The 17,856-nt window shown below is 36.9% G+C and overlaps 1 protein-coding gene across 1 annotated transcript in view; it reads left to right on the top strand.

Annotated features, from left to right (window-relative positions):
- The first annotated feature begins 1,734 nt into the window (after positions 1-1,734).
- Positions 1,735-17,856, top strand: part of LOC112052643 (angiotensin-converting enzyme) — a 188,177-nt gene continuing 172,055 nt past the window's right edge. Inside the window, exons 1-3 of the mRNA XM_052884824.1 lie at positions 1,735-2,460; positions 16,300-16,458; positions 17,197-17,437. Of these exons, the coding sequence (XP_052740784.1) occupies positions 1,807-2,460; positions 16,300-16,458; positions 17,197-17,437 (1,054 nt within the window). The 5' untranslated portion in view covers positions 1,735-1,806. The remainder of the gene's footprint in view (positions 2,461-16,299; positions 16,459-17,196; positions 17,438-17,856) is intronic.

Below are 17,856 nucleotides of genomic sequence, written 5' to 3'. Positions count from 1 at the left end.
TCACACGCGTAGTTCCCGTTCTTGTGAAAATACGGTGATAAAATGTAGCCTATGATACTCACAAATAACGTGGCTTTCTAGTGGTAAGAGAATTTTCTAAATCGGCACTACAAAACCACAAACTTCACCTCTTTATAATATATACACGTCTTTATATAATATACATTCAAATAATGATTGATATGGTTTCGATTCATTCATTTTCACATCCCTAAGCGCCCTAGAGACTTGATGGTACAAGCACTTGACGTTATACCAGATGCGTTAAATATAGGATTAATTAATTAACTTTTTAATTGTCAGTAAGGTTTTAAAAAGATTTCCTTTATATCCGTTAAATTGTGTTTATAATGGATAATATACCACAGTTGGTACAAGTACTATTTTTAGGTAACATAGACGAGTTAATTGTTTAATTAGCTTGCGGGCGAATCAATTTAATGGTCGCTAAGTCAAGGACGCTGATCAACTGTAACGTTTCAGTAATTAATTAATTGTAATACAAGATGAATATTTGACTATTTATACTGTGAATTGACTGGCGGACAAAAATCACAAATATCAGACATACAGACAGTCATTTATTTCAATTAGGCTTAGTTTACAAGCACTTTTGTAACGTCAAGTTATGTAAAACCTAACTAAATAGGTATAGGTGATAGGTAAATGGTCAAGTGAAAAACTTAAAATTAAAGTTACGAGGTTTCCAAAAGCGTCTTAGTCCGAGATAAATATCCTAAAATAAAGATGCTGCTTACTAACTAAGATCGCCTAAATGTGCTCTTGTTGGAAAATACTCGTATGTCGACCATTAAGTCAGCCAGAAATTCCTTTTAATATTTTTTTTAAAAGAATATTTGTCATAATATCTTTTAAATTATGACCAATATTCCCATTTCCCTCCGACTAGCCGGGAAATACTGTATTAGGAGTGGGTACGACAATAGACCAACGGAGCGGGGATCACCACCCCTGATGTGATGAATCCGACCGCTCTTACCGTTAAGCTATTGAGGCTAATATTTAGGTGCTTAAGGGTACTTAACAACACTCATATTGACTGTAACGTATTGTATTTCAGCCCCAAACTAAGGCTAATAAACACGGCTAAAGCTTACGTGATTACTGTCGGAGTATACCCGTCAAGTTTCGAACTCGTACGGGGCTCTTGTTCATGTAACGCAGCATAAGTATGGGATGGAAACCAGTCGGACAATCACATGAGTTTTAGTCGTGTCTATTTCATTATTATGGAAAACACTAACGATAAACCCAATTCACTCCCAAACTCTTTATCCAGGTATACTAAGATTATTAAAAGAGGAAATATATGGTTGTTTGTTTGCATTGAATAGGAGCTGAAACTACTCTACCGATTTGAAAAAATCTTTCACCAGTGGAAATCTACATTATCAGGGAGCAACATGGGCTACATTCTATCGCCATATTCCTTTTGAAATAAGAACTACGTGGATGAGATGAGACCATAGAGTTCTAGTGTTTAGACGTTTATACGAAATCCTTTACAGCGTTATACAAAAAAATCGCTAAAAGCTGAAAGTACCTTTACAGATAGCGTGTTCAAAGTTAACGTTCTGTTAACACGGTGTTAATAAAGGCTTTAGAGTTTGACCAACGCATTAGCTTACCCTGTGACGCGGCACAAGGTCTTCTTTACTCAGTAGAACAATGATCATTCACACGGCCCCAGCAGTGCAAACTGAAGAACAGTTGTCGACGCGAGCCCAACCAAGCACCACGCACCATTGGGCGCTTAGATAACGTACTGATAACCTCGGCCGAACCATGGCCCGCGCTAAAACATTCGTCCAAACATTGGCCCAACTTTGTCTCATAATTTCGTGTAACGCTGAACCCCAGTTAGACTTGCCTCCTTTGCCCCAAGTTTCTACCCAAAGAAACCCTTATTATGGACTATCCAGCACAACACCGGCTAACCAGTTTGATGTCAACCGTAATTTCCAGTTCTCTTCAGCAAGACCACAATCTCTTACACCAGGAGTATACCCAGTTTCGTCCACCCCGAGTGGAATAAATCCGGATATAAACAACAATGGTTACCCGAGTTTGGATTACGGGAACGGACGCAATCCGACGTCTACTCTGCGTCCGGGCGACGATCGGAATAGAGATTTGCGTCCATACGACGATAGGAATCGGGATGATAGAATAGATATCAATAGTGACGCAAATTTCAGGAGAAACGATCCGAATTTCGCTCGTAATGATCCAAATTACGTGGGCACAAATCCTTATAACTTTAACAGAGATTTGAACACGAATCATATCGATGATAGACTGAACAATCAGGCAAATTTGCAGCGTGTGAGAGATTTCCTCCTGCTTGCCGACGACCAGGCGTCTAAGGAGTGCACCAACAACGTGGCGTCGCAGTGGAATTTCGAAACTGACGTGAATGATGTAACACAACATGCCGCAGTGAGTATTGATGAATTTTCCATTGTTTTCTGTTTGTTACAGTTTCTATTATTACAGGTTTCGTACATCTAGTTTTTCAGCTATCAGTATGTAACATTATCTCACATTAAGATGAGATGATGATGATGATTATCATACTTTTCCTTCCTTTTAAAAATAACAGAGATTTCTTTTAAAATTTTAAAAAATGATTGTAGGGCTTTATTTAATGCCAGCTTTTTATGACTTCTTGTAAAATACGTTACACAAATTTTCATATAATTTGTACAATTTGAGTCCGATTTAGAAATGTTAGCCATGTTTTATCTACTTGATTGTCTAGGCCTAGAACTGAAAAGAGAACAGATGTGAGAGAATAGAATAGAAGTAGAGCTGACGACAAGCTATAAAATTATGACTATATGGCATTGACCTCTTAGAACTATTTGGTTAATAAAGCTTTACGAATTAAAATATTATGTAACCATCCTTAAATTCTAGTGCAATTTTGGTCCGAAGTTGACGTAAAGTCAGCCACTGACTGTTAGCAATCTATATGCAGTTGACTGCCTCTTCATTTATGCTAAATCAAGATGATAAATGATATTAGGCTTTTACGCTAAGTGTAGTTTGAAATACTTTGAATACGTGTGTCTCGCTGACGTTGATTGGTACACTTACGGTGTAGGGTAAGGTCACAGTTAGTAGTGGGAACAAAAATTACAAATACAATAAACCTCAAAGTTAGACTGTATATTACTAACCCATGTCTGGACTTTGCCTAATTAAAAATTCTTCACACTCCTTGGTATGGGATAGTTTACATGGAAATTATCAACGTATAAATGACGTCAAACTACATTAAATTACATAAAGGTTAAGCCGAATAAACTTATAGTTATAAAACAGTCGGCAAATTATAATAGTCGTTGGATACAACAGATTGCTATCTGATCAACAATGCCGGCCACTGAGAATAATATGATAAAAAGCCTTTATGCGTGAGAAATAAGATGCTGGGCTTAACATATAGCGGATTTTTTACTATTCTCCTCGTAAAACCAAGGAACTTACTTTTATTGCAATAAAAAATGTTTTATTGTTTAAAAATATCCATGAAACCCATAATTTCACTGTGTTAGGTAGAGGTATTCTGTAATGTTTTTATAACTCGGCAGTATGTGTCTCGAATTGGTCTTTACTTATAGAACAAGAGAGATAGAGACAAATTAAAAAATCACAGTGTGGAATTATAAAATATCGTTACAGAAAGTACTCCAGTCTGTTGGGATAAAATATTATAGGTAGGTGACCCATAATATTTTTTTTACTTCAATATTTTCGGCGAGTTTTGAGAATGGGTAAACTTATAGGTTTGGTGAGGTGCTTCGTTTGAATTTTCATTTTGACACCTCGTACTCGTATTTTTGCCACTTTGTCTTTGATTAGACTAACTATCAAAATTCTGGTTATAGGCAAATCAAAATTCTGGTTAGAGGCAAATCAAAATTCTGGTTAGAAGCAAAACAAAATTATGGTTAGCGAAAATAATCATGGTGGTAGAATTTCTCTGGGCAACCTTTGTTACCATTTTAGTCTAACAAGTCTAGTTTAACTTGTGAAATAATAGCGTTCGTGGTCTATAAAATAAATAAATATAATCGTTGGGATGTAAAAGCTACCGCGTTCAGAATGCAAAACTAATGTAGTCACAAATCTATTGTCGTCATTAAATCTGATTATGTGAGCAATGGCTCACCGCTTATCGTTCAGTTCTAGACCTTACGCTTCAAATGACATGAAAAGTTACGAACATTTAATATTTTTGTACGCCGGAACAAAACAAAACAACAGAAAACATACGCAAAACCAAGAGCGGCAAAAGGATGGTAATTTTTACTAAGTCTTGGAAAACTATGAGTATACCTATTGATGTTTTTCACTTTATACATTAACTAGCTGACGCCGCGCGGTTTCACCCGCGCTATCTAAAATGGGCTATCTAAAAGAATTTTTCAAATCGGACCAGTAGATCCTGAGATTAGCGCGTTCAATCAAACAAACAAACTCTTCAGCTTTATATATTAGTACAGATTAGTTTTAGTGGTCGCAGTACGGCTCGTGGTTAAGACTTTGCCAAATATAGGTACCTACTTTGTCAACTCTAAACTTTTATTTACCCTATCTTATGTTGATATTAAATCATAAAGCCCTTATACTAAATGATGAGATAATGATACATTCTCTATGGTAACAAAAAAGGGTGAAGCTATGTAGGCGCTGGTGTAGAAACCCCATTGAAATGGATCCCATTGTTTATGTGAGAATCTAGCGCCCGGAAGCTTTCCAAACATGTGATTATTTATGTGGAACACTATGCTTCTGATTCTGAATGGTGGGTTTGTGAATTCTGGCTTGAGAAAGCACCAAAACTATACGCATAAATATTATAAAGGTGAAAATTTGTGTGTCGTTGTGTAATTTGTTTGTTATTCCTTCATGTCACTAGTAATTGGAAGGTTCACATTTAAAAGAAAATATTCTTAGAAATACAAAAAAGAAAACTACTGACCCGACGATGCTGAAGTTTCAAATGGAGAGAGATTCATCCTGGATTAATGAGATTAATAAATCTCTCTCCATTTCAAACTTCGGCACACTCTCACACTCGGTTTTGATTTTGTATTTCAAAGAATATTTTCTTTATAAGTGACCCTTCCGGATAAATCCAGGTTTAAACTGTCTGTTTCACAAGTGTTAACATAAACTATATTTTAACCTGAAAATCCTCCTACAGCGGGATCAACACAAAAACTTTGGTTTGGGTTTAGTACTAGAGTTTTATTCTAGCTTTAGTCAGTGCATGATTTTTTTTGTAATTGAATCAAGTCTGTTCTTTTAGTAGATACGCTTTAACCAATTAGCTCCTACCGGTAAAGACGAACCGCTAAGCGATTTAGTGTCGTATGAAACAATCCTCATAGAAAACCGTAGAATAAACTTGTATGTCATCCAAGTTAGCCTACTCTTCGCAGTCAAGAGTTAACTTGTCTTGAAATATTTCTATTAACGGAACAAGTATATTGTTCGGTATCGGCTCACTTGAAACAGACCAACTGACATGAAATGCGATAAATACGTCTTACAAAACATAATTTTTCGCTCATCAAACGTTGCATATGTGTTTAGCTGATATGCTTTTAATTACATAATGTTATTTGTAGTGATTATTATCGTACATTTCTGAACTCAAAAGCACAATAATATTAGGAAAATCAACTTGGCTACAGAGGAAGAGAAAGAAAAATCAGAACAACTTTTCTTAGTCCAACTTCAGACTCGAATCTGGGTCCTCGCGATCCGCAGTTGATGAAACTGACCAGTGAACCAACGAGGTCAAACTCTGACTCTATTGATTATTTTTTCATTCTGCGGTTGTAAATAGGTTTTTATTGGATCTATAGTCATGATTTGATTATATCGATAAACGGTGGGTTATTGTATACAGTAATTAAAGTAGGAAGTGATTTACATGCGATTATGATTCCCACGGTAATTTATAATAATAGGTATGTTGATAAGTATAACATAACTAATACTTACGTACCTACACTTTCTGATAATATCGTGTATAATAGATGTTATGAGCAGGTTTTTTATAAATCTACAAAAGTCTTATAAGTTTTCTATGACTCTTCCATATTAAAAGATATTAAGTAAAATCAAGGGATCAAACAACTCTCTACTAGTGTTGAAATTCGGAAATTTATTCTAAGTAATTTTTTCAATTTCTTTTGTATTTTTAATTCAGGCTTACCGGCTCTCTAGGATAAGTTGTACGGTTAATTAGTTTTCTTTACGTTATATAGGCGAGCGTTTGGCTGAAATCGTGCTTGACAGTTAGCGATGTAGGCTATGGTGGAGTGCCTGTGAAATGCCTATTCACTTTTGACTTGAATGAACCCATGTTGTAGATAGTAGGGCAAGCAGGAACGCCATTCCATAACTTCGCAGTGCAGAGCAGCAAGCTGGTATTTGGCTGATCCATTTTTTAAGTAATTAGGTATTTTTATGATTGAAATTTAATATATCCGCATGCTGTGACATATACCTACAACAATAGGCACTGTTTTCAGGAATTAAAAATAAAATATCAAAAATACAAATCAGAAATGTTAAAACAAGTAGTTCCCACTGAATTACAAATTAACAAACACGATTGTCCCATTCATCCACGCGTACAAACGTTAATGAGGAAACGCGAAATGGCGGACCAATATGGCGTCGCGAATCAAAATGGCGGAACTAAGCAGTATCCTCGACCGTTGTTGTGACATATAAAGGGGGATTGCGACCTATAAGGCCTGGGACCAATGGACAATGAGATAATTCGTTACTCCAAGGCTCACCATTGTGTTTTGTAGGCCATTAAGTTTTCAGAGGCTTTATATTTAATCTGATATGGCTGGGTGACATAAAATATTAATTTTAGATGCTCCTCCGTGACCTTTTGCACTAGCCGACGTGCGTTGATTTGGCATTATTTTGTTTCAAATAACTTTTTCCTTTCTTGTAATCTGTTCTAAGTGACGTAGCGTGGGATAAATATTAGGGTAAGTCCAGGATAGATGCCCCACTTTTCGAAAATGCCAAATAACTCCGAAATTTAGAATCTTAGAGCATTGCGTTCTTTGGGAGATATTAAATATATTTCTTAATGTTCTATATTATCTGAATCGTTCTGATATAGACTGTGTAGATTTTGTGTAAATTGTATTTTTTTGGACCTCTGAAAAATGGGATAGACGCCTACTGTGGCGGATAGATGACTTATCATGAAAAAACTTCTGAGGATAGGTGCCCCTAGTGGGTACCGACGACTTAGTTTAAACATTGTAATTGATTTGTGCTGAAATCAAAGAACTATATTATTATAATCAGTCTTTATGGTGTTTTATATAACTTTTATTTTCATTTCTTGGTCATCTTCGTCAAAGTTATGCTTTAGTTAAAAATCAAATTTAAAACAACAGTAAATATACAGTAATTTTGAAAATAAGTTATAACATAGGTACTTAATGTCAATTTATTTTTGCCATTAAAAATCTTCGTCTTAATATTTTAGATGGTACTCCTTATATTCTAGAAGTCTGATTTACGCCTTTCTTTCCCTTTTTCATCTCTTCAAACGCTGCTAACATACTGTTTTCGGTGTATAGTACGAGAGGCAACACCCTGTTTACTTTTATATTTACTCTCCTGCAACAACACAACACTTATAATAAACAGTTGGGGATAGTTGCCCTTAGGGGCATCTATCCTAATAAAAAACGGGGCAACTATACTTTTTGTAGGGGATAGATGCCCTTATCAATAAAAACAAAAACTGAGTTTCAATTACTATAAAATCTATCAGTTTACATAGGCTAATCTTCAATGCATGCAGACAAATAGAAAAAAAATAGACGTTATAAGCGAGAGAAAAAATACACTGTTGGAAGTACTTACGAATCTTATTTTGGCGCCTTTTGTCGTCTCACCGCGGAAGATTTTTACTCACACAGACGAAGCTTATGCACTCCGGTCGAAATTCCTCCCGCCTCTAAGGTTTGCAGGGGGAGGACTAGTTACTTACAGTAAAATTTAACTCTCTCTGTGTTTCTAACATAGTGAAATAAAAATCAAGTCATCTATCCCACTGGGGCATCTATCCTGGAATTACCCTACAGTCAATTAAAAATATTAAGTCACTAGGGTATTCATATTTACAAAATATACAAAGCGGTTTCAGACTAGTATCGTGACCTTATCGTGGCCCGAGATTTCTATATGTAATAATGGATATAGAATGTGTTCCCGATATCGTAAGTTACCCAAACGCGGTTTTCAACTTTAGTCCACAAATGCAAAAGGATTCAAAGGCCCTGCAAGCCGAGGTCCGAATTTTATAGGAATCGCCCCTAGATAGCAGAAAGGCGTTATCACTTGACTATATTAAAAAAATCACTGCAGAACAAAAAAGAAAAAAAGCAAAACAAATACGTCTTGTTAGTTAGTATGTAAAGCTTACATGAGTTATGTTTAACAAGAACTATTAATAGTTTTTTTCTCATCAAGATACGTAACCCAGATTACTAAGGTCCAAAAACATCGAAGTCTCGAACAAAAAACGTATTCCAAATGACCCGAACTGAACAAAGTCATTACGTGGCAGCAAATCATGCGAAATGACGAATGATTTTATGACAAGGACATCTTTTCATTACAAATCTGTTCTATAACAAAAAGTTAAACAAATCGGTAGGTACTTGTTGGTTGGTGTTGTAGGGGTAATCTCTGGATATACTGAACCGATTTTGAAAATTCTTTTACCACTAGAAAGCCACGTTATTTGTGAGTGTCATTGGCTATGTTTTACCCCCATTTTTTTAAGGGAACGGAAAATACGCGGGTAAACCAATAGGTACGCGGGTATCTGCTAGTACCTTACACCATCACGACTCTTTCCCGTAAGGAGAGGCAGAGACAACGTCCTTCCAGTAGCTACCTGCATATCCTTAATATAATCCTTGCATATCTCCTTTGCTTCTTCAATTCTTATCAATCCTTTCATACAAATTCAATTAGATTAAAATTCCAATTTTAATCTATTATTTTTTGTACACAAATACAATAGGTACGCAATTTGTATTTCGAGGAAATGTCGAATGCCTACGCATTGGTTTATCGATAATATTTCGACAAAAAATATATAGCAGCGCTTATTACATTAATGTTTGTGTATTGTTATTTTTTACCCCCCTCGGTGGACAAAGGTGGTTAATGCTTCACCTTTACCTTGGATACTGTTCTCACGGTCATGACACTGTCATTTTAAAGTTCTAGTTAAAAAATTACATCTTAGTAAGGTTTGGTTATTTGTAAATCATCCATTAGTCCAGTGGTTAGTCTTTAGGTTAGTACAATTTTTTCGATGAATTTTTATCTAAAACCCCTTTCTGGGATGTACAGACTACAGTGGTGGTATGCGGCACCTTCACCTTGGGCGCAATTCTCACGATCTTGACACTGTCAGCTTTTTTGAGTTCTAGTTAAAATTAAGATATTAATGCTATTTGTTTTTATCTGACAATCATTTTTATCTGCAAAGCCGTGTTAGAACGTGGTGGGTTTAAGTAGTCTTGGCCGGAAAGATGACAACCTCGTCTGAAGCCTATATCTAAGCCAGAGGCGATATTCTGGTACGACGCTGTATAGATACCAACCAAATATACAAAGTAACTAAATCATCATTATCAACCTATATTCGGCTCACTGCTGAGCTCAAGTCTCCTCTCAGAATGAGAGAGGTTAGGCCAATAGTCCACCACGTTAGCATATGCGGGTTGGCAGACTTCACACACGCAGAGAATTAAGAAAATTCTCTGGTATGCAGGTTTCCTCACGATGTTGTTCCTTCACCGTTTGAGACACGTGATATTTAATTTCTTAAAATGCACACAACTGAAAAGTTGGAGATGCATTCCCTGGACCGAATTCGAACCCACACCTTCCGGAATTGGAGGCAGAGGTCCACTGGGCTATCACGGCTCTAACTAATAATAGTAACTAAATCATACTACAAGTCAAATATTGAAATGCTGCCTCTATTATGTTCCTAACTGTACATATTCAGACAGCCCACGTTGTTTTACCCAAGTGCTAATTGATGGACATATGAGTTCAAAGTCGATCGTGACCTTGCCTAACATACATTTGGCATCTATTGTTATCACTCTTATTACAATAGCTTTAAAGTATAGTATGCAATGAACTGATACTGGTTTACACATTGCAAAATATTGCATAAAGAAAGATTGTTTAAATGTTTTCTGTAAATTTAGCACCTAGGTTTCAATTAAACTGGTTTTGGTTTTCAAGGGTTCTTTAACTTTTTCCTAATTAAATGAAGTTTGAAAAGCCACGCCTGTACTATTTATTATTAAAAATAGGAAAATAAGCACTAGGCAAACTTAGTTTTTATTACTAAAAATTGTTGCTATAAAACTAATAGTAAAACTGAACCATTCTGATCATAAAATTCTTTACCGAAGGAGACGTTTCAAAGACCTTCTATGAAAAGACATAGAGCCTATTGTAAAGTATAAAGGATTTAGATGAGATGGAATGAGAATATTGGTCATATTATAAAATAGATGGCAAATATTAATTTATAAAAAAAAGCTAGTCAAGCGTAAACTGAAAACAATAAAAATAATATAAACTTCGCAGGCGCCGCGCAGATGGCATTGAGTTTACATAATGTTAACAGTTTTTAGTCCGACTGTACTTTTGTTCGTAAACTTGAACTCGTTTCGTGTTATGAATGAATTTACCATTTGTGTTGACTCATTGTTGGATATTCTTGTGATAAATGCATTCAGATTATACGCTTAACGACAACTTCCATGGCACAGTGGTGACCTTGTAAAGTACTAGATTTAATTCAAGGGTTCCGTGAGTCGTAATTCTCATGTGTGTCAAAGCTAGTGAAATAGCCTGCTGGACCCTTAAAACCTGCGACCTTCCAAAGCCACCACAGTCCAAAATCCATAATTGGCTTCAGTCTATAGTTGGAGAATGGGTTGACATACTTTTGACTTTCTTAAAATGAGCTTTTGTTTAAATTACTGTCTTTTCTGACGGCCTCTGTCGCGGCGTAGTATGGTATGCGCGGTAGATAAACAAGACGGAAGTCTTGGGTTCGATCCCAGGCTGGGCCGATTGAGGGTTTCTTATCCAGGTCTGGCTGGTGGGAGGCTTCGGGCATCGCTAGTTATCATCCTACTAGAAAAGACGTACCAACTACCGCCAAGCGAGTTCTAGTTCAATGTCGTTTAGAAACCGACCTTGCGAATTTTCATCCTCCTCTTAACAAGTTAGCCCGCTTCCATCTTAGATTGCATCATCACATACCATCAGTTAAGATGGTAGTCAAGGGCTAACTCGTAAAGAATAATAAAAAAAAAAATTGTTAGAAGAGTATTAGTTTAGCTTATAGTAAGTAGCCTTTGCTCAAGCGACGTAAGCGCCATCATCGCCACCTCACAATGCACAGTTCTCACAGCACATTGTCGGACACAGAGGACGTTCGCACGACACCGTGCTGCAGGCTGCGGCGGGTTGCGCAATCGTACCGTGACACCGCATTTTCGTCACTTGGAAAATCTCAGGAAAATCTTGATAGAGATACCATTAACATTTTATACTATAAACTAGCGGACGCCCGCGACTTTTAGATTTTCACAAATCCCTCTGGAATAAAAAGTAGCCTATGTGTTAATCCATGCTATAATATACCTCAATACCAAATTTCAGCTAATTCGTTTCAGTAGTCGAGGCTTGAAAGAGTAACAAACATTCATATCATCAAAATCATCATTTTGACGGCCTCCGTGGCGCAGTGGTATGCGCGGTGGATTTACAAAACGGAGGTCTTGGGTTCGATCCCCGGCTGGGCAGATAGAGATTTTCTTAATTTGTCCAGGTCTGGCTGGTGGGAGGCTTCGGCCGTGGCTAGTTACCACCCTACCGGCAAAGACGTACCGCCAAACGATTTAGCGTTCCGGTACGATGCCGTGTAGAAACCGAAAGGGGTAAAAACATTTTTTTTTGATTTAAAAAAGGTATTCATTAAATAAACTTACTGCTTTTATACAAACGTGGCTAAAATATTATTCAATAGCATTCAGATTCTACTATCCTTGTCTCGTAACACAATCCACCGTCCTCGAGCACAATGTGTTTTAACACAATAATTGATACTTAACCGGATTCAAGTGCAAAGTTAGTGTCGTGGGAACGCGCTGCTACGTTTCCTCAACTTATCCGTGACTTGGTTTTATTTAAACTAGATGTCCATTCAGCAAAATTTTAAACCACAGCATAAAAAATAAATCCAGAATGAGTCTTTACAAGCAGCGTGGTGAAGATGGTGAAACCCATTAAAAAAAAGTCACGCGTCTCCTTGACATCCGCATATACAAACTTTTAAAATAGACCTTCATTTAACTTTACTTTATATGAACGCTTTTTTAACGTCCGTAAAACCCTCGTACGAATGGGGGCTAACTCTCATCAATAACTCTAGATTTATCACCTTAGGGTCCGTCAATTCACATTGGATCAACGTAGTAGATTTAAGCTCCATATCCCAGACCTGACCAGAGGTCTGTTTCTGTAAATTAGGCCGATTACGATAAAATGATGAGCCGTGATAGCCTAGTGGATATAACCTCCGAGGAAATATCAAGTGTCTCAAACGGTGAAGGAAAAACATCGTGAGGAAACCTGCATACCAGAGAATTTTCTTAATTTTCTGCGTGTGTGAAGTCTGCCAATCCGCATTGGGCCAGCGTGGTGGACTATTAGCCTAAACCCTCTAGTTCTGAGAGGAGACTTGAGCTTAGCAGTGAGTCAAATAAAAAGTTGATAATGACGATAAAATGGTCAGTTTTCTGTGTACCTACTCAGCAAAACCAATTTTTGACGACTAAGCCTCCAGAAGTACTAATAATAATAGCAATCAAACGTGAATCACTTCACGTGTCAAATGGCTATAATAAACTGAGTCACAGTAATCTTCTGTAATTATAACACGTGTTTCAGAAAATTAATGTAATTTCATTGTTTTGCTGACGGCCCTCGATGATGTCGTTTTATTTAGTCTTGTCATTAAGTTGACGTCATTTGGCTATTGTCGAAGTGTTTACGCCATTTTTTTTACTGGTCGTTGATTTATTTTAATCGTAAACAATGCTACACCGATGGAGATAGAATCTATTCTATAGCTGAGTAGTAGGGATATAGGTTATAGTTGTTCTTCCCCTACGCAAGTAGGAAAACTAAAACTATTATTGCAAACAAACAAGAAATGTTGTATTTTGTGGTCAAAGAATCTTTATTTCTCTTAAAGAATTTACATTCACTTACAGAGAAACAACTATAAATAAATCTTATTAACTATTTTACAATCAGCTGAAAGCAAACAATCTGTTTCGTTCTACCTACAGAAATGTACGATGTTCGGTGCGAAATCGTTACCACAGTGTAAGTGTTAGTGGTAATACCACTGTATATATTCTTAATTTAATTTTAAATGTGTTTAACGATTTGGCATTCTTCACATCCACAGGTAATTTATTGTAAATTTGAACGCCTTCAAATTTTATGTCTCTTACCGAGACAAGTCCTTTAATGCGGTAACAAAATATGGCTGATTCGACTCTGCACCTGATGTACTTTTGTAAAAGTAATATGTGTGTGAATTGTTTCATTAGGAATTTTTCTTATTAATATACAAGTAAAGTAGGCATGTAATTGTTTGATATTCATGATGTCTGTATTTTTGTACAATTTGGATGTAGGAGTTAGGTAGTCATAATTAAATAACATTTTGATTATTTTGTTTTGAGAAATTTGTAGGTCTTTAAGGTTTGTCTTTATTGCAAAGCCCCAAATTTCAATCAAATATATTAAGTGAGGTTTTACTAAGGCGTTGTAAATTAGTTTGCGGACTGGGAGAGGAAGACAGTGAGTAATATTTCGCAGTGATCCCATCAAGGAGGAAAGTTTGCATTTAATATGTTTATTTTGAGTTTTCCAATTTAAGTCATAATCTAACCTTAGGCCAAGATATTTTTCAGTCTTTTTTGGTTCTAGAATTTGGTTGTAAAGACGCAAAGGTGGGTAGCATGGAATTGTTTTGTTTTTATTTTTGAAGATAATATAGCTTGTTTTTGAGACATTAATAGTTAAGAGATTTTCTTCAAACCATTCGGAAAGAGTATCCAGATCTTGTTGAACATGACTTATTATGTTAATTATAGAACTACCGTAATAGAAAAGACAAGTATCATCAGCATATAGAGATAGGTGACCGTGGAGTTTGATCTCATGTATAGAATTTATGTAAATAAGAAATAGAAGTGGGCCTAGTATTGATCCTTGAGGCACACAATATCCAGAGGTACTATGGAGTTTACTTTGATATTTACAAATTTTTACTATTTGATATCTATTTTGTAAGTAAGATTCTAATATTTTGTACGCTGTTCCTGTAATGCCTATATCTAAGAGTTTTTGCAATAGTTTTGGATGGCTAACGGTATCAAATGCCTTTTTTAAATCAATAAATAAACCTAATGCAATTTTTTTCTAATCTATATTTGTGTGCAATTTGGTTACCAAATCGACTGTCGCGGAGAGAGTGTTCGACTGTGACCGAAAACCATATTGTTTTATATAAATAAAATCCATAGAAGCTAGATATTTGTCCAATCTAGAGTATATAGTTTTTTCAATAATTTTGGATATTACCGGTAATATTGAAATTGGACGATAATTATTAGGGTCGGTCTTAGTGCCCGCTTTATGGATAGGTGTCACTCTAGCTATTTTTAAGAGTCTGGAAAAAGTCCTTCGGCGAAGTTACTATTAATACAGTCTGTCAATACATTTCCCATTCGTTTAAAAATACATTTGATGGCCTTTGTGGATATGCCATAATTTTTTTCTGATGTGATACTGGAGAATTTTTGCCATGAATCTGCCTCAGGCGGACAGAGCATTTAATGCAGGGTTCCTATCCCCGATGGTTAAATTCCTATGAATTGTTAAATTAACAAATAACATAAACCTATATGTATTTTCAGAAAGAAAAAGACGTTTATTCTAAAACTAGCTTACTCCGCGCGGTTTCACACGCGTGGTTCCCGTTCCCGTAGAAATACGGGGATAAAATATAACCTATAGTCTTCCTCAATCAAAGGGCTATCTAAGATTGAAAGATTTTTTCAAATCAGACCCGTAGTTCTTGAGATTAGCGCGTTCAAGCAAACAAACAAAAAAACTCTTCAGCTTTATAATATTAGTAAAGATTGTGCTACACACCACAACGTCTAAGCACTATTGTAGCGTCCAATGCCTTTACCACCTGAGCAAGGCAAGACCAAAACTCAAGTAGCAGAAGCATCAAACACCGCGCCGTCATGTTTGGCACAACCTTGAAAAAGGTACCAGTTCAACATTTTCCTGCATAATCCAAGCAATTACTAGAGCACACAGCGCTGATTTGATCAGTTGATATCTTCATCCAGGCGACACCACGAATATACTAACATGCAGTGACATAAAACTATTATATATTTAACTTAAAACAATAAACAAACTAAAAATAATAATTGCTAAATAATAAATTACGTGAACTAACTATCCAAAAACATACAAATAAATCATCTGTTAAGGTCATCGCAGTAGGCATAAATAGTGCACCGTTTTCGTCAACATAATGGGTTATAAACCCAGGGTCGAGTTGTACCCATCAAGCGTGACGAATGGAGTGACGGACGTGTCAAGTAGAACACTTAAAGTTACCTCAAAAGGTATTGCAAGGTGACATCTTTGCATAACTTTAAAAAGAACACAATTTCGGCGTATTCTTTTCTCATAGTAGCATTGGGTGCATAGAAAACTTGGAACTTTATGAGAAAGACATAATAATCGATGGAACAGTTGATTAAATAACTGTTTGTGATAAAAAGGCCTTAGTCCACCACGCTGGCCAAATGCGGATTGGCAGACTTCACACACGTAGAGAATTAAGAAAATTCTAAGGTATGTCGGTTTCCTCACGATGTTTTTCCTTCACCGTTTGTGACATGTGATATTCATTTTCTTAAAATGCACATAAATGAAAAGTTAGAGGTGCATGCCGGATTCAAATCTGCCCCCTCAGAATCGAAGGCAGAGGTCATATCCACTGGGCTACCACGTGAACAACAATACATAACTATAATTAACAATATGCAATGCATTCTTCAGCTGGATGCCCAGCAGCGCTACACGCTCTTCCAGCGAGGGCTGTGGGAGGCGGCCCAGAATGTCCCCACCGGCGGCGTCAGGGACCTCAACACGTACCGGCAGCTGCGACTCCTGTCCATCATCGGACCCGCTGCACTACCGCCTGACCAGTTGGACAGAGTGAGTTTTTGTTCAAAGACAAGTTAACCCTCAACTGTGACCGAATCTTGTTTCGTCACAATAGTTCCGGCCTAACATGAAAGCTACTTTGCTATGCTATCTAGAATAGAATATATTTTTATTTGTCCACACACAAGTAATAAAAGAAACAAAATATACAAAAATCTATCATTAATTTTGATATAAATTAATTTAATGTACCTAAATGAAATAAAATTTAAAAATATATAATGGTCGTGGACAAAAAAGGTATGCACCGGTATTCAACGGTATCTATCTGTACTTGTGTCGTTTTCAGTCGCCAGTGCTAGAGTATACTTGTTCCTTTTCCAACTAAGCATGGTACTAATGTCAATGCAGTCTTCTTAGACTGCATTGACATCTCCGCGCAGCTCTACTGAAAGGCTCTCAAAGATGTCCCCGAGTAGCTTTGATTTCACGATCACGGATAGTTTCATGCGTAAGCGATATTCGAATTCGATCCGATTTTTATAACCTTCATCATCATCACCAGTAACAGCCGATGTACGTCCACTGTTAGACATGGGCCTCTTGCATGAACTTCCAAACAAAACACTCTCGAGTCGCCAGCGTCCCCTGCAACCCACTCAATGTTCTCGGTCACACCTTATTATTTATATTCGTAATATTCGTATTTTCACCGATTAGATGCTGTGCGTAAACGCTCTAAGCCATCACCATCACCATTATTCTAATTCTGATTTCATCATTTTCCAGTACAACCGCATAATCAACGACATGCTAGCAGTGTTCAACTCAGCGGAGATATGCGCATACAACGAACCCTTCAAGTGTGGACTACATCTGCAGCCAGATCTTCAGCACATCATGTCTCACTCGCGGGACTGGGACGAGCTGCAGCATGTCTGGACCGAGTGGAGACGGAACACCGGCAGGAGGATCAGAGACTTGTATGAGCAGCTGGTGGAACTGACCAATCAGGCTGCGAGGCTTAACAGTGAGTCACTATTAACAGCCTATTAAATAACCAACTCCATACAGGCTTCTTCCTTATAAGTGCGAAAATATGAAGCTTAGATACACAACGCAAGGGTTGGCGAGCTTGGGGCGATAATGTTGACTCTGTAAAATGGTCATGTCAGATGTTGATTATAATGATTAACGAACGTATTCTTGATATATTGGGTATCATTATCAGCCCATTTTAATGCCCACTACAGGGCCAAGCCTCCCTCCTTATGGGAGTCGAAATATGGACCTTGAACTCATCATGCTTTAATAGTGATAATGTGGGACAATGATCGTTAGCGAGTCGAAAAAATTCTCAACCTAAGAGCACTCTCTTAGGGCACTCTATCTCACTAGAGAGGTAAGAGTTTCTTGAGCTTAGCCCTTGCCTAACTTGCATTGGAAGAA

The sequence above is a fragment of the Bicyclus anynana genome, chromosome 12 (genome assembly GCF_947172395.1).
Source record: "Bicyclus anynana chromosome 12, ilBicAnyn1.1, whole genome shotgun sequence".
Lineage (NCBI taxonomy): Eukaryota > Metazoa > Arthropoda > Insecta > Lepidoptera > Nymphalidae > Bicyclus > Bicyclus anynana.
This window is presented reverse-complemented; position numbering and strand designations above follow the sequence as displayed.